The sequence below is a fragment of the Nicotiana sylvestris genome, chromosome 8 (assembly GCF_000393655.2).
Source record: "Nicotiana sylvestris chromosome 8, ASM39365v2, whole genome shotgun sequence".
Classification (NCBI taxonomy): domain Eukaryota; kingdom Viridiplantae; phylum Streptophyta; class Magnoliopsida; order Solanales; family Solanaceae; genus Nicotiana; species Nicotiana sylvestris.
The window spans coordinates 192837641-192858146 of NC_091064.1; the positions used below are offsets into that span (position 1 = coordinate 192837641).

At 39.2% G+C, this 20506-nt stretch overlaps 1 protein-coding gene across 1 annotated transcript; it reads right to left on the reverse strand.

Annotated features, from left to right (window-relative positions):
- Positions 1–4686: 4686 nt before the first annotated feature.
- On the reverse strand, positions 4687–5358 carry LOC138876182 (uncharacterized). Its single transcript, XM_070155086.1, has one exon. The coding sequence runs from the start codon at positions 5356–5358 to the stop codon at positions 4687–4689; it is 672 nt and encodes a 223-aa protein (XP_070011187.1).
- Positions 5359–20506: the final 15148 nt, after the last annotated feature.

The window sequence follows — 20506 nt, forward strand, 5'->3', positions numbered from 1 at the left end:
GTCTTTATGTATGGCCCTCTCCGGATACGGGATGTATAGTGGGACTGAGTCTGAAGAGATCTCCCAGGAGGGCTCGTACTCACTCCCCGAGTTGTCAATGGCTCTGTCAGCCGCTTTTATGGCCTTCCTCTTGTCCTTGATGTTTTTTCTAGCCTGGGGAGTGAGTTTTACCATCCTTTGCTTCCCTCCCTGGAAGGAAACACCTCGGCCAGGTTGTTTCGAGCCTTTGCCTCTTTGTTTGACCATTGTCTGCAAGCACAAACATCTAGCTTTGTTAGTAACAACACAGACAGTGAAACAGATGTGGAAAATGAATTGCAGAACAGAAGTAGATAGTTGCAGACACAGTTGCAGTGTAGTCCAGTGCGGACCACACAAAAAGTAGTGCGGCCGCACTAGGGCCACCGTGGACCACACAAAAGCAACTGCGGTCCGCACAGGGGTGGGGTTCAGAATACCCACCCTCTGAATCTGACCACCGCGGACCAGACAAAGTGGTGTTGCGGCCGCGGTGGGCCAGCGTGGACTGCATAAATGAACCGCGGTCGCGCTAGGAAAGAGGTCAATTTCCTGAAAGATCCTCACCATAGTCCGCACAAAGTGTTACTGCGGACCGCATTACAGCACCGCAGACCGCACAAAGATGACTGCGGTCCACATCACAGCACCGCGGACTGCACAAAGATAATCGCGGTCCGCGGAGGGTGCCAAGTCAAAGCACTGAGTTAGGGTTCTCAAATCTTGCAATTAGTTCAAGTTTTTATCTAATTAATGTCCCTACTCAATTACCCATTTCATTACACTCACAAAGCACACAGAAATTAACAGTTAAACTAACTCACCTAAAAACTGAAGAAATACGGGAAGAAGAAGAAGCTACATGCTAATGAACATGAAAATAACATGAAATTATAAAATTAAACAAAGAAAAATGGATGAAATGTTACCAGATATGACAATGGAATGCAGGTAATCAATCTAAGCAGGGATTTACGTGAAAAGAGATGATGAACAGTTGATTTTAAGTCTCTGAGAGTCAATGTAACCGGTGACTCCTGAGGTCTATTTATAGACAAACACGTGGGACCCAGCCTCACCTACCAGTGCGGTCGCACAAAACGGACAGCGGACCACGCTGGGTTTGTTCAGAATAAGTCTGAGAAGGCAACCTCCGCGGTCCGCACAAAACAGACCGCAGCCGCGGAGGTCCACCGCGGTCCTCACAAAATGCTATGCGGCCGCGGTGGCAAACTTCAGAGAGTATCCCATTTAGCCTTCACCAGTGCGGACCGCACAAAGTGCAATGCGGCCGCACTGGAAACTTCAGAGACTGTTCAATTTTTCCAAAATGTTTTGCACTGTATCAACACAATCCCTACAACATCTCACAACCAATTAGCTCAAAAATCAATCCTTCACTACAAAGAAAATCAAAGAAAACAAGAAAAAAAATGACATGGGTTGCCTCCCAAGAAGCGTCTGATTTAACGTCGCGGCACGATGCATGTTACCATCACATTACTTTAGATGAAGAAGTGCTACCACGTGACTGTTATCAAATTTCCCAAGATAATGCTTGACCTGGTGCCCATTAACTCTGAAAACTTCATCGTTTTTGTTCCTTAGATCAAGAGCACCAAATGGGGTCACGAACACAACTTCAAATGGCCCATTCCACTTTGACTTGAGCTTACCCGGAAATAGACATAACCGGGAATTGAACAAGAGAACCAAATCTCCAACTTTGAATTCCTTACCCCGAGTATATTTGTCATGAAGGTACTTCATTTTGTCCTTGTACAAGGAAGAACTGGAGTAGGCATGGAATCTAAACTCATCGAGCTCATTAAGTTGTTCAAATCGAAGATTTGCCGCGACATCCCATTCCAAATTCAACTTCCTCAAAGCCCATATGGCCTTGTGCTCTAACTCAACCAGAAGATGGAAAGCTTTCCCAAACATCAACCGATACGGAGACATACCAATTGGAGTTTTGTAAGCCGTTCGATAAGCCCATAGAGCGTCATCCAACTTTTTCGACCAATCTGTCCTATTAGCATTGACAGTTTTTGACAAGATGCTCTTAATTTCTCTGTTGGAGACTTCCACTTGACCACTAGCTTGAGGATGATTGGGGTAGAGACCTTATGATTGACATCGTACTTGGAAAGCAACGTGTCGAAAGCCTTGTTGCAAAAGTGAGACCCCCCATCACTGATAATCACACGATGAGTGCCAAACCTTGTGAAAATGCTCTTTTTAAGAAATGCCACAACACTTCGGGCTTCATTGTTAGGCAAAGCCACGACTTCAACCCATTTCGAGACATAATCAACCGCCATGAGAATGTAAGTGTTCCCACAAGAGCTAACAAATGGACCCATGAAATCGATGCCTCAAACATCAAAGATATCCACTTCTAGAATCGTATTGAGAGGCATCTCATCCCTTTTTGAAATTACGCCCGCTCTTTGGCATTCGTCACATCTCTTGACAAAATCGCATGCATCTTTGAACAAGGTCGGCCAATAGAATCCACAACTAAGCACTTTAGAAGTCGTCCTCGCCCCACCATGATGGACACCATAGGGAGAGGAATGGCAAGCCTCCAAAATACTCAATTGTTCCTCCTCCGGGACACATCGACGAATCACACCATCTATGCAAATCTTGAACAAATATGGCTCGTCCCAATAAAAATCAAAGCTATCCCGCTTGAGCTTCTTCCTTTGGTTAGAAGAGAGCTCACACGGGATTATTTGGGTAACGAGAAAATTGGCAACATCGACAAACCATGGCATTCCATTCATTGACACCGCAAGGAGTTGCTCGTCAGGAAATGAATCATTTATCTCAAGGTCGTCACAAGGCCTCCCCTCCTTCTCCAAACGGAACAAGTGGTCTGCCACTTGATTCTCACTACCTTTCCGGTCAACAATTTCTAGATCAAACTCTTAAAGAAGTAACACCCATCTCATCAATCTCGCCTTGGAGTCTTTCTTGGTCATCAAATACCTAAGGGCGGCATGATCGGTGTGCACTATAACTTTGGCCCCCATAAGGTAAGGTCGGAATTTTTCCATAGCAAATACAATATCCAACAACTCTTTCTCGATGACTGTGTAGTTACTTTGAGCCTCATTCATGGTCTTGCTTGCGTAGTACACCGGATGAAACATCTTGTTGATCCTTTGGCCCAAACAGCCCAAACCGCAACGTCACTAGCATCGCACATGAGCTCGAAAGGCAAGCTCCAATTTGGTGCAGTAACGATGCGGGCAGAAGTCAACTTGAGCTTAAGAAGCTCGAATGCTTGCATACAACTCTCATCGAACAAGAACTTCGCATCTTTCTCTAACAACTTGCACAAAGGGTGTACCACTTTAGAAAAATCCTTTATGAACCTCCGGTAAAAACCTGCGTGCCCAAAGAAACTCCTCACCCCTTTGATAGAAGTAGGGGAGGAAGCCTCAAAATCACCTCTATCTTGGCTTTATCCACCTCAATTCCTCACTTCGAGATTTGTGACCCAACACTATACCCTCTTCTACCATGAAATGGTATTTTTCCCAATTGAGAACAAGGTTTGTGTCTTCACACCACGCCAATACTCTATCCAAATTTTTCAGACACTCATCAAAAGAATCCCCAACCACGCTAAAATTATCCATGAAAACCTCCAAGATATCTTCCACCATTTCGGTGAAAATAGCCATCATGCAACGTTGGAAGGTCGCCGGAGCATTACACAATTCGAACGGCATTCGAGAGAAAGCGAATGTGCCATAAGGACATGCAAAAGTTGTCTTCTCTTGGTCCTCCGGGGCAATTAAAATTTGATTGTACCCCGAGTAACCATCCAAAAAGCAATAGAAAGCACGCCCCGCAAAACGATCTAGCATTTGGTCAAGGAATGGCAATGGGAAATAATCTTTTCGGGTCACCTTGTTTAGCTTCCGGTAATCCATACATACTATCCACCCGGTGACCGTGTGAGTAGGAATGAGTTCATTGTTATCATTGGTCACCACAGTCATACCACCTTTCTTCGGCACACATTGCACCGGAGAAGTCCAAGAACTGTCAAAAAATAGGATAAACCACACCGGCGTCTAACCACTTGATAACCTCTTTCTTCACCACTTCTTGCATCGCCTCATTTAATCTTCTTTGATGCTCCAATGAAGGCTTTGCATCCTCCTCCAGGATGATTTTGTGCATGCAAGATGCGGGGCTTATTCCCCGAATGTCAGCTAGAGTCCATCCAATTGCCCTTTTTCGCTTTTGAAGCACCGCCAAAGTGGCATCAACCTGCATGTTAGTAAGGCAAGAAGAAAGAATAACTGGTAAAGTAGAATTTGAACCCAAGAATTCATACCTGAGGTGTGGAGGAAGTGGCACCAACTCCAACACCGGTGGCTCCTCAATTGATGGCTTTGTTGGTGGAGTTTTCCGGCTTTCAAGATCCAAAGATAGCTTCCTCGGCTCATAAGAATAAGAACACATCCCATGTAGGGCATTGACACATTCCACCCTACTAGCATCATCATTGGCATCCATGTTCAAATGCACGGCCTCAAGAGGGTCCTCCACGTTGATCATAGCACTTGTATCATCTTTAATCACAGCTGTGACAAGGTCCACAAATGAACACACCTCGGTACTATTGGGTTGCTTCATGGATTTTCAAACATGGAAGACGACTTTCTCATCACCCACTCGAAAAGTGAGCTCACCCTCTTCAACATCAACCAATGCCTTCCCTGTAGCAAGGAAAGGTCTACCCAATATAATCGGAACCTCATAGTCTACCTCACAATCCAAAATGACAAAGTCGGCCGGCAATTTGAATTTGTCCACCCGGACAAGTACATCATCAATAATTCCCAAGGGTCGCTTCATTGATTGGTCCGCCATTTGAAGTCTCATTGAAGTTGGTCTAGGTTTCCCAATCCCTAAAGTCTTGAAAACCGAGTACAACATTAAATTGATACTAGCTCCCAAGTCACATAAAGCTTTGGCAAAATCCGCACTTCTAATCGTACAAGGTATAGTAAAGGCTCCGGGGTCTTCAAGCTTTGGTGCCATCGAATTCACTATAGCACTCACTTGATGAGTCATCTTTATCGTCTCACAATCCATTGACCTCTTCTTTGTAACTAGATCCTTCATGAACTTGGCATATCCCGGCATTTGTTCAAGAGCCTCCACCAAAGGCACATTTATAGACAAACTCTTCATCATATCAATAAACTTCTTGAATTGATTATCATTCCGTTGCTTTGATAGACTTTGAGGATAGGGAGGAGGTTGCCTAGGCAAGAGGGCCTTTGCTTTTGGCACAACCGGCTCGGGCATGTCAATCACGTGTTCCCTAGACGGGTTTACAGCATCTTGAGTCTCTACCTCAGCCTCATCAATATCAATCCGCACATCATTGTTCACATTCTTTTCAACCACATCTTCAACAATCAAAGGTACATCATCATCACGCAACTCAACATCATCCTCCACAACTTGCTTTTCTCTCGATGCATTAATATCACCGCCTCTCCCGCTTCTAGTTGTAACCGCCATCACATGGTTGTTATTCCCACCCTTCGGGTTCACTACCATGTCACTTGGTAGAGCACCCTTGGGGCGAGTATTCAAAGCTTGAGAAATTTGACCTAGTTGCACCTCCAAGTTCCGGATAGATGTATTATGAGAAGCCAATTGCGCATCGGAATCTTGGTTCTTTTTCATCATTTGTTCGAACATACTTTCAATTATCCCCATATCACTCCCGGAAGAACTCGGACCTTGAGAAGGAAAAGGGGGTGGATTGTTCGGTTGTTGGTACATGGGGGGCCTTTGAAAGCCTTGCCCCCGGTTGCCTTGGTTCCCACCTTGATTGTTGTTCCACCCGCCTTGATTGTTGTTGTTTCTCCAATTATTGTTGTTCCCATTCCAATTTCCTTGGTTGTTACCTTGATTACCCCAATTGTTGTTTTGATTGTTGTTGTTCCAATTGCCATCACCTTGTTGTTGGTTGTTGTTGTTCCAATTACCTCCGCCTTGTTGTTGATTGCCCCAATTTCCTTGGGGTCGCCATTGTTGATTTGAAAAGTTGCCTCTATTCCCTTGATAGTTGTTAATATATTGTACCTCTTCACTTTGGTCATCATAACACTCATTTGAACAACCACCATCATTGTCGTCATATTGTTCAAAATTCCCTTGAGATTGTTGCCCTCTTTGCCTTCTCTTAAGCATATTAACACCTTCCATGGCATTGATTTGGCGAGGATTTTGGACTTGTTGCAACTGCGCCTTCGCCAATTGGTTCATAGTAGTAGTAAGCTCGGCAATAGCTTGACCGTGATCATGCATTTCCTTGTGCAAATGGATGACCGTGGGGTCACCTTGGGGCACATTCGCTCTACTTTGCCATGCCGAAGAAGTGTCTGCCATCTCATCAAGTACATCACATGCCTCATTATATGACAGCTTCATAAAATTGCCCCCGGCAATTTGGTTCACTATGCATTGGTTTGTGGTGTTAATGCCCCGATAGAAAGTTTGTTGGATCATAGCCTCGGTCATATCATTGTTGGGGCATTCTTTCACTATTATTCTATAACACTCCCAAATCTCATGCAAAGGTTCCATGGGTTCTTTCTTGAAGGCTAATATTTTATCTCGAAGTGCCGCTATATGACTATGAGAGAAGAATTTGGCAATAAACTTATCCGCCAACTCATCCCAAGTTGTGATGGAATGGTTGGGGAGTCTCTCGAGCCAGTCTAATGCCTTCCCCCGAAGTAAGAACGGGAAAAGTCTCAATCTCAGCGCATCCTCAGACACATTCGTATGCTTGCTCCCCTAACATGTATCTACGAACCCCTTGAGATGTTTGTAGGCATTTTGATTTGCAGCGCTAGTGAAGTACCCACGTTGTTCAAGTAAGGTCAACATCACATTAGTTATATGAAAATTGCTCGGGATGGGACAATAGCACTTGCATAGCCTTGGTTCGGTAATACTCTAGGAGCCACTCTTGGAGGTGGCGGAGGAGGGTCTAGAATATTGTCATTTGGATTAACATTGGCATTGCGGCCTCTACGGTGTCCTTGAGGTACAAGAGGCACCTCATCTTGTTCAACATCATCTACCTCCTCCGCAATCACATTTCCAATAGGGTCATTAGCATTGAGAGCCATTTGTACCTGACATGATCGACACAAACAAAATTAGTAAACAAGAAGGAAAGAGAAGCAAAACACAAAACTAACTAAACAGATAGTCAACACCGTAAGTTCCCCGACAACGGCGCCAAAAGGTAATCGCTGCCAACTCAACGCTACCTCAAATTAGGAAGAGCATGTCACAATAGCTTTTACCCGATATGAGGGTCGGGATCGAATTTCTCAGGGAGCTAGTAGTGGAGTCGATGTATCTATCTAGCTTAGCATCGTGTATTTACTCCAAATGTCACTTCCATACATTTTTGGGCTTTCGATTATAAACTACTATTAATTGAAACTAGATTATGCTACGAGATAATTGCTAAGTTGTATCTAATGGGAAGAAGGGCATTAGGGTCGTGACATTACCTAGGTGGCTAATTGACGGGTAGATGTTACTAAGGTTCGATTGACATAATTGGGGCTTATGCTATAACCGTTGCACAATTTTATCCACTCTCACACCTCTCGGTAGAGAGAGTGATTTTGCCCGATTGACTCTCTCGAGACTAAATGGGTAGGCAAATTAGATCAAGCAACTAGGGTTCAAGTAGGGTGATTACTCTCTCGAGGTTTAACCCGTTAATTGGGATTTACATTTCTCATGAGTCCATCCCAATTCCTTGTTAGGTCAATTTTGAAGACTTAGGCTTTTTTTCTCAAGAAGAGTCAAGTCCACAAAGCTCAAATCAGTGTTTGCAACCACCAATTCGTAGATTAAAACATAAAATTAACCCAAATAGCAAACACAATCTAACCCTAGATGGCAACACCCATCAATTACCCACACTAGGGTTGAGCCACAACCCTAGCTAATGGGTTTAGCTACTCATGCTTGAAGAAGAAGAAAATAAAGAAATAGATGAAGAACAAGGCATATTAATTAAATGCTAAATTAAAATACAAGAATCTATCGTTACTTTGAAGCTAAGATGCCAAAAATGGCTACTAATGAGGTTCCCACGAGCGCAGCTAAGTTCTGGATATAACAGATGACCTAAAAATGGCAAAATGTTCTATTTATACTAGGTTGGAAAAACTGGACAAAAATACCCCTGCGGGATCAGTGCAGGCCACATAAAATGGACTGCAGCCGCGTTAGGCTCTTGGACTTCAATTCTGGGCTCTCTGAACTTGGGCTTTGCGGACTGCGTAGAATGGACTGCGGCCGCAGAGGCAGCTGGTGCGGTCCGCACAATCATAACCGCGGACCGCATGGCTTGAACTTTGGCATTTTCCATCTCTCTAAATCCCTCTTCCGCGGACCGCACAAAAAGATAGTGCTGTCGCGGAACCTTCACCGCGATCTACGCAATGTGAACTGCAGCCGCGTTGCCTGAAGCCTGGTTTTTCCATCTCTCTGAATCACCTAGTGCGGTCGCATTCGACTTTGTGCGGTTCGCACTAGACTTGTTTGCCCTCAGTTTACTTTGTCTTTGATATTTGAGCATGTTTCACTCCTTTGAGCCGATCTTTGACATTTCGTCACTTTGTCGATCAAACCTGCAATCAAGCACAACTTATGAGCCTTTTAGGATTATTTTGTAACAATTTATAATCAAAGCATAGGCAAGAAGGAGCATGAAACTCGTTAAAATCCCTACTTATCACTTCCCCACTCAAACTCTCACTGAAATACGCCATCAACAATTCATCTTTCCCGCAAACTCTTCTCATTTCACTGCAATAACCCCTCAGATGGGCTACTGGATCTCCACGCCCATCATATAAGTTAAACTTTGGCATTTTAAACCCGGTAGGCAGATGAATATCCTGAAACATACACAAGTCGTTGTGAGACATGTTATTTCCCATCCCTTGCATGTTCTTTAAGGATTGTTCTATACCTTTCAGCTTTCTTGATATCTCATATCACTTTTCTTTCTTAGCAGGCTTTGCAGTTTCACCGGGAGGCTCAAAATGAGGAGCGTAAAAGTATGGATCCGAGACCTTGAAAATTGATTCTGGAGCATAGTGTTGGGCATCGGGGACTTTGAACACAGTCTCGCTAGAGGAACGAGGAAGAGTAGCTGGTGAAGGAGCTACAAAAATATGAGTGGTCAAAGGAGCGGGATATGAGGTGGTTTTGGGGGGTGAAGTGTGAAAAGGTTGTGGGGAGATATTAGCAGCAGTGAGAATCTGGATTTGTGACAGTGGTGGAATGATAACGAGGCTTTCAGAGTAGTAAGTGGAAAATAATGGCGGAGGACACCCACTAATCCAGGCTTGGTATATTTCGGCCATATGTCTTTTCAACCTTAGGACCTCTTCTTTCAACTCAGATTCTGATTCAACAATCTCCTTAGACGGATCAACAACACCTGTGTCCAAGTCTTTGCTAGCCATGACTACCTTGCTCTTTGACCTTGTGTTGTACGGATGACTCACCAGAATGCCACAAACTAACCACCTTCTGTTATGATAACAATGAAAGTATCAAAGAGGAGCAACACAAAGCCAACATGTTAGCGTTAGGGCATTTATCAGATAGAAATACCACATTAAGTGCACCGCACCTAGCAACAATTAACGGTTCTAGAATGACTTCGAGGGTCACAAGGTCGTTTGACATCATCTCAATTTTGTTCATTTCAAACTTCTTCTTCTTTTTTCTTTTCTAGCACTTCTTGGCTTGCTCATTTTTCTTCCTCTCTTTTCTTTCTAATAATCACTATTTTCTTTTGTCCCGCAGTTTTCTCTCATTTTTCACATCCCACAACTTCATCATCTTTTTTTTTTCTTTTAATTTTAAAAATGATTTGGTTGAACCCTATGTAGGTTGCCTACGTATCATGTTCCACATGATCAGACCAAGCGTAGTTCCGGAAGAGTTATGGAAAAAAAACTAAAACAAAAATCTTTTTGGATTTTTCATTTTTTTTTTGGTTTTCACATACAAAATAGGAAATACGATAACGAAAGACTCGACGAACTCAACTAGACTATGACAGACTCTGGCACCATCAAAAAGACTTGATACTACTGTACAAGACTAGAAAATAAAAGACAACATGAATGACAGACTCAAAACATAAAAGTATCCTGAAGCAACTCATGAATGCAATGGTCCTGACTAGATGGTCCTGGGGCGTCTGTCATGCTCAAGCTCTAGCAAATGGATCCATACCTGTATGAGAAAAATAAGACCAAATAGAGTTAAAAACTTAGAACACTATGTGAGACAATAACACTTCCTATTGGACACATGCAAGACATTATTAAGGATATTTTTACAAAATGACCTACATTCCCAAAAGGTGGCTAGAAGTGCAAACTCAACAAAGGTGACCTAAGACATGAAAAAATTACTTTGCAGAAATGACCTATTTTGTAGAAATGGCCTATGCGGCCAAAAAATGGCTAGAAGTGCAAACTCAACAAAATGGACCTTAAACAGAGAGGACGCCTTGTTGTGGACTTAGGACTCTAATACATGAGTCACTGAACTACTTTTGCGAAAATGATCCCATTTTGCAAGAACGACCGATGTGACCAAAAGCGGCTAGACATGCAAATTCGACCAGGACGGGCCTTAAAGTAAAGAGACACCTAATTGTGGATTCAAGACTCTCCAGACACAATTAAACAAGCCAGTTTGTGAAAATAGCCCTATTTTGCAAAACGGCCGATGTGACCAAAAGTGGCTAGGCACGCAAGATTTGGCTACGCCCCCCAAAGCCAAGAACTTAAAATTCACTAGGAAGAGGATGAAGACCGGACCCTATATGGGCTGCCTACGTATCCCGCCCCAAAAGACGAGAATCAGGTATGCGTAGTTCGGGAGGATTGGACATGGAGAAAGCTTTGAAAAAAATGCAACTAATTTGGAAAAACTATATTTTTGTCTTTTTGAAAAGTGATGAAAAATGTAAATTCTTTTTGGATTTTTTTTTCTCTTTTTTAAATTTTTTTGGGAAAAACTATGAAAGAAAAATGTGAGTGGGCCCTACTTGCTTCATTTTTGTACTTCACCCTCTTTTCTTCTCATTCGTACCCAACTAACATTGGTTCGTCAAATGACCTTTTACTCTTAAAGAATGCAACATGTAACACATAGGGATAATTAAATATCTTTTTGGGCCACGAGCCCACTTTGACGTAATTTGGATAGGCCTCCTACAAAGGGATACAGTGCCTAGGACCGAGCCCTGCTAGGTTTAAATGATATGATGCAGATAAGCATGACCTAAAGGCTGACCTAAGTTAGGGGTTCACTAGACAAGGCAATTTGGGGCGGCACGTGGTCGATGGCGGATGCTCTAGCTGTCCGCCCACTCCACGCTCCCACGCCACCCCCTAAAGACACGGGTGACTCACAAAAAGGTCGTGTACGCTCAAACGTACTCCGAAAGACTTGTCACAGAAAGAAGACCCATGGTTATGCAAATGATGACAGTTATAAAGCGGTAAACACATAAAGAAAAACGATAAACAAATAACCAACAAAACAAGAAATAAGACAAACAAAGCAAATAAAGAAAACAAACGCCTCAACTAAATATCCTAAAAGCCAACAAAATCAAGTCTAAGCTTGAACCTATAACTCCCCAGCGGAGTCGCCAAAAATAAGAATTTTCCTTCAAAAACATTTGACTCTAAAACTGATTGCACCAGAGATTCTAGATAAGGGGGTTCATTTGACTCGGAGAGAAAGTGTTAGGCATTCCCCGAGTCCCGTAACTAGTACGGTTGCACACTTGATCAAATTAGCTTTTAGAAATATTCAAATTAAGGAAAAATCACAGAAAAGGAAAATGAACACAAAAGAGGCTCGAGGTCGTCCCCACCTAAAAAAGAGATAAAAATAAAAATGAAATATTAAAGTTCTGTTCTACGCTTCTTAACATCACCCAATCTCTGGCCTTCATTTACATGTACTGCGGGGCATTCCTCGGGTAAAAATATACACAAAGTCTACGGGGCATTCCCCTGAATAAGTTAACTAAAGGGGCGACCTCTCACCTCGAAACCAAAAGCAAACAAATAGGAGAAATTCTAAGACTACCTACCCAAGTGTGGTCGGCCTAAACATGCTACTAGCGATTCTTAATTAAATAAAATAAATTTAATGGCAGTGAAACAACAACAACGAGGCCATCAATTGTTCTTGTCTTTCAGTTAATTTGATTCATTTCATTTAATTCAAAATTTTCACCCCAGCGACCCACTGAATCTTTCAACAGTGAACAATATCCATTTTTTTCATTTCAATTATCTACCTAATAACTCAAAATATTCATCCAATTTTATCATGAACTCAAAGTAATGAACTGATCCAGCAACTAAATCAACTAAACAAAGGGTGGAAAACCATAAACAATTAACACAATTCATCAACTAGTATAATGAGATGAAATAAAATAGGCATAAGAAATGGACCTTTATATAGCTGAAAATTGATTGTTGCACTATTTTGAACTCGAAAATGCAATGGACCGCGGACGGAAACCTGAATCGGCCCCGGAAAGCTCGAACAAGAACAATGAACTGACTTCGAACAACCTCACCTCAGTGAACTCGGACCAACGAAACTCAAACAAGTTCCATAACAAAACGGAAATTGAAATCAGAAAGAAGACGATTGAAGCCTATTTTTTGTTGGATTTTTGGTATTTTAAGAAGCAAAAACCGAATCAGTAATTGAAGAACCCCTTTTCTCTTCTATCCAAATTTGTCCGGAATTTATCTCCACACTCATTTTTTGTCTGTTCATTTTTTTTGTTCTTGTATGTGTGTGTCTGTTAATGAGAGAGATGAGGGAACTAGGAGGGGTCGTTGGTCCTTTGGATCTACTGCTGGCGGCAGTGTCACTCGTCGGTGATCAATTCCGGCAAGGGAGGTAGTGGGTGACGACTTTTGGTGGTTGATCGTGGAAAAGGGTGGTGGCGGCGTTTGGTTTCAAGAAGAGATCAGTTGGGGGTGGCGGCAGAAGATTTGAGGTGGCTGCTCTTTCTTCTTTTAGGGTTAGGGTTGGATGGCTGATTTTTGGTGAAGGGAGGTGGTGGCCGGCGATTTTCCGGCTGGTTTTAGGCTGGTGGCGACGGCTGCTGCTTGGTTAGGGGTGAAGAGCAAGGGTTTTTTAGGGTTAGGGAACCCCTCTCTTGTCTTACGGTTCCTAGGGTTAAAGAGGTTGAGGAATTAGGGGTTCTTTTTTAGGGTTTAATTAGGTCTGATGGGGTTATAGGCTAAGGAAATGGGCCGTCCACTTTGGGCCTTTATGGCCATATTTGTGCTTAAAATGGGCTTAATTAACCAAAAATCTATCCACTCTACATCAACTCTTGATTATTAAATAAAAAATAAAGATAAAATACTATCAAAATATTAATTAGCCCTACTTAAGTAGATATAAATATTAAAATAAAACTAACCTTAAAACAAAACTGTTTTTGGTATTTTTCAAATATCATACTAAAAATAAAAATAGGATTAGATTAAATCATCGCAGTAATTAAAATAATATTACTACCAAAAATACTAATATCCTTTGAAAAAGATATGTAATGAGGTAAAAAAATAAAGTGAAACTATATTTTGTGTTTTCGAATTTTCTGTTCTACTATTAGATTAAAAGTGAAAAATAGGCTAAATCCTATCAAAAATAAAAAAAATAAGTAAACATTTTAAAAATATTACTTTTAAAAGTTGCGCTGGTCAAAAATTACGTGCTTACACAATCTGAATGCATCTGCTCCATATCTCTCTCTAGTAAAAGTTTCATCGATGAAACCTATTTTGTTCTTCACCAAAAGTGACATTTTCATAGAGTGACTCTACTGTTTTGATCAACAATTGAGGAACCAATGCAACTCTCGGCATGTCTGAAGGATGAACAAACAACGGCTCATCGCAATCAAGCAATTGAGTGCTTGCATGTGACGTTCCGACTCCAATTTTGGGGAGAATCACTCGTCATCCTAGTTGAATTCGTCATTGGTCAGAAATTTAGGGAAATGATGAAAATCGAAGAAAGAGACTGAATTTAGAGAAATCGAGAGTAGCTAGAAGCTTCAGATTCCCATCGAAGTGGACCTGCTCTGATACCATGTCAAAACTAACCTAGATCTGCCATGGAAATGGAGGCAAGGTCTAGTGAGAGAAAGAGAGAGAACACATAGTGGAAAATGATAAATCGTAAAGAGAGAAAAGTGTAATCTGTATTTCTTCAATTATGTTTCCAAAATACAATGTGTAACTAATATATACAAAGTCATTATTATGCTAACTAGATAACTAACTAATAGATATATCTAGAAGTATACACATTAAATACACACCATGTACAAGATGCCTCAACTACAATTTATATCTCTACAATTTGATGTCGCAATTTTTTTTAATAACAATGTTGTTCAGCTTTTGTGCACATCCACTATATCATGTGTCCTTAACTACCTTCTACCAAACTATATACATGGCAACTTAGTATACCAAAGCTTGATGTTGCGAGGATCTAAGCACATTTTCACCATACGAGCAATCTAGTTTCTTAATTGACATGGAGCAATACAGAGTCTCAGACAGAGGCGGATCCAGAATTTTATGGGTTCAAATTCGCAATTCTATTCCATCTCATCTAATTTAATAAGTTCAAATTTTATTATTTGTACATATTTAATAATTTTTTTGGCCAAAATACAAAGTATAAGCGAAAGCTATGTGTTCAGTTGAAACCACAGCTTCATACACTGGATACACATTTTGAATCAGAGACAAAGTTTTATGTTCAGTTGTCATGGATTATTAGTTACAGCCTTAAATTATTCGTGGTCTTAATTACCCCCCTCAACTAGGCCTTTTGAGAGCCATTACCCCCTGGACGCTGATGTGGTAAATTGTGTGGGTGCACTCGCCTGCCACGTAGATTTTTCTGTATATGTGGCATTTTTTGAAAAATAAAATATATTTTTACCTTTTTAAGTATGTTACTTTTTTAGATATTTTTTTCGAATACAATTTATAATAAAACTTGGATAGAACTACATTATTTAGGCTGATTTTTTTATTTGGCTAAAAATAATAAAGTTTTAGTTAATCTTTTTTGAATTTGACCTGAAAATAAAGATTTATACAATTGAAATAAATAGTCAATTCATTTAAAAAGTTATAAAAATACATAGTTTGAAATTAATTATTTTGGTTATAATTTTTTATATAGCTCTAAATTATGGTGCTCTAAATTTTTTTTTTTTTTTTATAGATTTTACCTGAAAAGGTAAAAATACACAGTTAAAATAAATAGTCATTGTATCAAAAGAAGAAACAAACAGTGTACAATTGCAAAAAAATAATTTACTCTATGGATACATCTTTAGAGCAATAAAAAAGGGCAGCTCGGTGCACTAAACTCCTGCTATGCGCGGGGTCCGGAGAAGGGCCGGACCACAAGGGTCTATCGTACGCAGCCTTACCCTGCATTTCTGCAATCAGTTTTTTTAGAGCAATAAGTATGTTAGAAATAATAAGTTATTTCTTGCAATTGTTCACTCTCTTTATTTCTTCTTTTGATGCAATGACTATTTATTTCAACTGTGTATTTTTACTTTTTCAGTTAAAATATGTAAAAAGTATATTTTTAGAGCACCATAATTTGGAGCTATATAAAAAATTATAGCCAAAATAATTAATTTCAAACTATGTATTTTTACAACTGTTTAAATGCCTTGACTATTTATTTTAATTGTATAAATCTTTATTTTCAGGTCAAATTCAAAAAAAGATTAACTAAAACTTTATTATTTTTAGCCAAATAAATTTTTTTAGCCTAAATAATGTAGTTCTATCTAAGTTTTATTATAAATTGTATTCGAAAAAAATTATATAAAAAGGTAACATACTTAAAAAGGTAAAAACATTTTTTTTTCAAAAAAATTCCACATATATAGAAAAATCAAAGTGGCAGGCGAGTGCACCCAAACAATTTGCCATATCAGCATCCAAGGGGGTAATATCTCTCAAAAGGCGTAGTTGGGGGGGGGGGTAAAGGGGTAATTAAGACCACAAATAGTTTAAGGTTGTAACTAATAATCCGTGACAAGTTTAGGGGGGGGGGTGATAAGGCATTTCTCCAATAAAAGTTATCGTAGCATGGATGGATACAGATAGGGGTGGGCATATTCCGGTCGGAACCGAATAAACCGACCGAACCGATTTTTTTTTAATTTCGGTTTCGATTATTCGGTTTAAAATTTTAAAATTTCGGTTTTTCGGTTCGGTTTTCGGTTATTAAGTTTTTTAGTTCGGTTAACCGAAAAACCAAATTATTAGCATATATGTTCTTTAAGTTATATATAGGCTAAGCCCATAGGTAATAAATTAATGGAATTTTTACCTCCTATAGCAAAGGTTAACACCTTATTTATTTTAAATAAATACCATTTAAAAAAGTTATATTCTATAGATACCTTTTAAGGTTTATAGCAAAATATTTAATTTTGGTTACCTCCTAGCCCTAAGCCACTAAATACGCTAATCAGTTACACTATTTTCTTTCTCTCTCTACTTTGATATATCTCATTTTCTTCCCCCATCTCATTAAAATTTTCGATCTCCTCCTCCTTCCACCGGATGTGTTTCTGCATTAAAATGGCTTTTCCAATTTATCCAGGGAGAGACGCTCCTTATGCGAAGTCAAGGACCAGTTTCAATCGAGATTTACAAATGTCAAGAAGCCATAGTCACGAACATACTCGAACTGCTGCTGAGAATGGACCTCCCTTGCTTACTTGACGAAACAAGAGTGCTAGATGCAATGCTACCGAAGATTGTTTTTGTGACTGGAAATATGTGAATATAGTTTTTATTGCCAAACAACTCAGAGTGAAATTTCCACGAAGGCGGCGCGTTTTCACTACCGGCTTCCGGTGAACGGCAGATTCGCCGGAAATTAGGGTTTGTTCTTGAACAAAGACGATAGAGTTTGGGGCTGAGCAACTTGATTTCCTGTTAATATATTTCAATGTATTTTCATGTATTTCATTGTCTTTTTTTCCATTGTAATTCAATGTATCTCGTTGTATTGCATGTATTTTATTTTATTCACTGTCTTTTTTTCTCATTGTATTTCAATGTATCCCGACGTATTCTATGTATTTCATTGTATTCACTATCTCTCTATATGCCATGAATGTATTCATAAGTTTTTTTTAATTAATATAATTTATGTATTCAGTTGTATTATATAATTTCTCTGAAGATTGCTATGTTTCTGGGGTATTTTTCGGTTGTGAATCTTTTTTATAACTGAAAATACAAAATTTGTGTGTTATAATTGAGTTTGTTGAGTTATATTAGGAGTCTATTGTGTTAATTGATTCATTTTCCGTTTTAAAAACAGTGTAATCCCCTATTTCACGCCGTGAATACAATCGAATACAATAATCTGTCCAGCTATAATCACATGTTTCACTCCATGAATACAGTCGAATACAACAACTGATTAGCTGGACTTCCCTAATTCACGCCTATTTTTGCTACTGTATTCATGAATACAATAGCTTAAATACATCTTATAACCACATAAAAGGTATCTATAATCCGTAATATAGCAAATGGTATCTATAGATGACTAATTACTACTAAAAGATAGTGCTTTATGAAAATTTCTCTAAATTAATACTATTAGGTCCAATCTATCAAAGACTCAACCCAATTGAGTAAGTCCATCAACTTTCCAATCTTAAAGACTTTCACTTTATTAAAACTTCCATAGCATATATGATAGATACCGGGAGAATTTTACACAGAGTTGTAATTTACACTATGTTTGAATTTTATGATCCATAATAGTATGCAAAGTTTAGTCTATTTTTTTTCTTCTATAAACACAATATTTCCAACAATTTCGAAGTTTTGGGAAAAATCAACTAATTCACCGGTCGTATTATTACATAGAAGGAGTCCAATATGATAATGTTCAAATCGAAAATCGAACCGAAATTAGAAAAATCGAACTGAACCGAAGTTATTTTAGTTCGGTTTCGGTTACTACTTTTACAAAACCGAAAATCAAACCGAATTTCTTCAAACCGAATCGAACCGACCGAATGCCCACCCCTAGATACAGACTAAAACGGATAAAATAGTTTCATTCTCTACAAGTAGAGTAAAAATGATGCAAATAAAAAACTACGGAATGATAATACTTCTGCTGCCTGTTGGATTTATGGCAATTTTTAACGATCATATATACGGTGGATACCTATATTCCAACAAATTAAAATTTCATATCAAAACATATATGATACTAGGAGCGACGGGGAAGATGTTTTAGACGTTTATAATTTAGTGTATATCTAACACATATTTAAAAAGATAGATCCTTACCTAATAACTTATCACTAATGAAATGTTTTGTGAATTAAAATTTAAAATTTATTTAAAGTGGCAATTATTTTTTTGTATTAAGAGCATTGAATATACACTTACAAAATTTCTCTCTCTTTTTTATTCTAAGTTGGGCAAATAGATTTTTGAATTTTAATTGCTATTAATAAATTAATTATTGATATGAATAAATTATTTTTACATTTATTTCATTATTAAATATCTTAACTTATATATTTCATTTTTATTTTTTGCTCTTTTTTATTCCAAAAGTAGGTATTTATTTATTCTATAGATAGGTTCCTAATATAGATTTAAAAAATCATAATATTAAAAAATAAAAATAAAAAACTGATAATATACAGGATAAATAAAATATTTTAAAAAATAGGGAAATATCTATTGTACAAAATTGTAGGGGGTCTAATTTTTTAAAAATTTTAAAGCAAAGTTGAGTTGTATACTTAAACGATTTTCAATAGAAAGTAAAAGAAGCGAGTCAAAGGAGCTATCACCCGGTAATTTAATGATTCCAAAGTTCAATTGTAAAATAGGGAAGTATTTCTACTTCTTCCAATTTTCCATTTCCAGCTAATCAGCTGAAAATACGGGACTCGATTATTAGATCATATATTAACTCTGCAACCCTAGAAATTCGAGAAGCATTACCGTGATACGTGCTAAATCTCTAGGATGACACCTAGCGATAAATGCTGACGCAGACACGCTTTGCATTAATTTACTCAGGGTTACGGACTTACGGTCAGTCTTTGGCTGTTAGTATCTGAGTGTTTTTTTTGCTTGTGATTATAGCGGCGGTAAGCAGTTTGCGCCTATCACGAGGCCTTTCTTTTTGCTAGTTCAAATAATTATGACATGAATATAAGGAACCGCCTTCTTGAACATTCATAAGCCTGCCGAATATTTGAGGATCTTAGCTACCTTTAATATTTCTCATGTTGAGGATATTCTGATAGTATTATTCTTCTGTATAAAGAATCATAAGAATCATGTATTGGTAAAAATCCGACCGCCACGGCCAAGCTGACCAACGTCCCGCCCAAACGATAAGGCAGCAAAAGACGACATGGCCTACTCTACATCCGGCACTCTCGATACCCGTCGAGTCAAAAGGAACAATGTCCAGAGGACGACCAAGGCATACTTGGTGTGAGAGAGCGTCATACCAAGTAAATTGCAAGTGTGCCTTGAGTTATAGCAGGGGAAAACCTTCGATGAGGGGGGCTCCTTTCCTCCTCTCTCCTAAATTCTCTCCTTGTAATCTTCGTGAGAAAGAATTAATCTCCAGGAAAACGTGTAAAATTGCCTCTCCCATTGATTAATGGGAGCCACAATGAAGAGTTTCAATAAGATCGATTATCTCTATTTTATTTCATATACTATTTTTCCAATTAGCTCATTGATCTGGAATTTATTATGTCTAACTAAGATTTATCCCTTCATTTTCTCTAATTGATTTGTTCAAGAAGGTCACAATATCTTTTGAGTCAAACATTTTGGCGCCGTCTGTGGGGATATCTTAGTGAAGTTTCCTAGTCTCTTCCAGATCAAAGACAAGAAACACGATTACCCGCCAGAAAGAGCGCTAAGGCAAAACCCAACCCACGCAGGACAAAGTCGCAGCATGGAAGGGGAAAGAGAGTTGAATAGAGTCACCAAATTTAGAAATCCTCGCCCCATCAACCGTCGAAATACCAAACAAAACGAGCAACGTTACAAACCTGCTCTCATTCACCGTTCCATCGGATGGGGGTAAGGAAAATATCATTTTAACTCACCTTCTGCTCTTTGCTCAAGCAGGAACACAAATGCCGCGCGGAGCAAAGAAACATCTCAATCAAAGAATGAGAAACTACTACAAGACAACCGAAATATCGCCCGTTGATAACATCTTCAGGCCGGAATCAGACAAAGGAACTCCAGTATGGGCACAA

Excerpts from the sequence above, each read along its gene's own strand:
- LOC138876182 (XM_070155086.1), bottom strand. The coding sequence starts at position 5,358 with ATGCCCGAGCCGGTTGTGCCAAAAGCAAAGGCCCTCTTGCCTAGGCAA.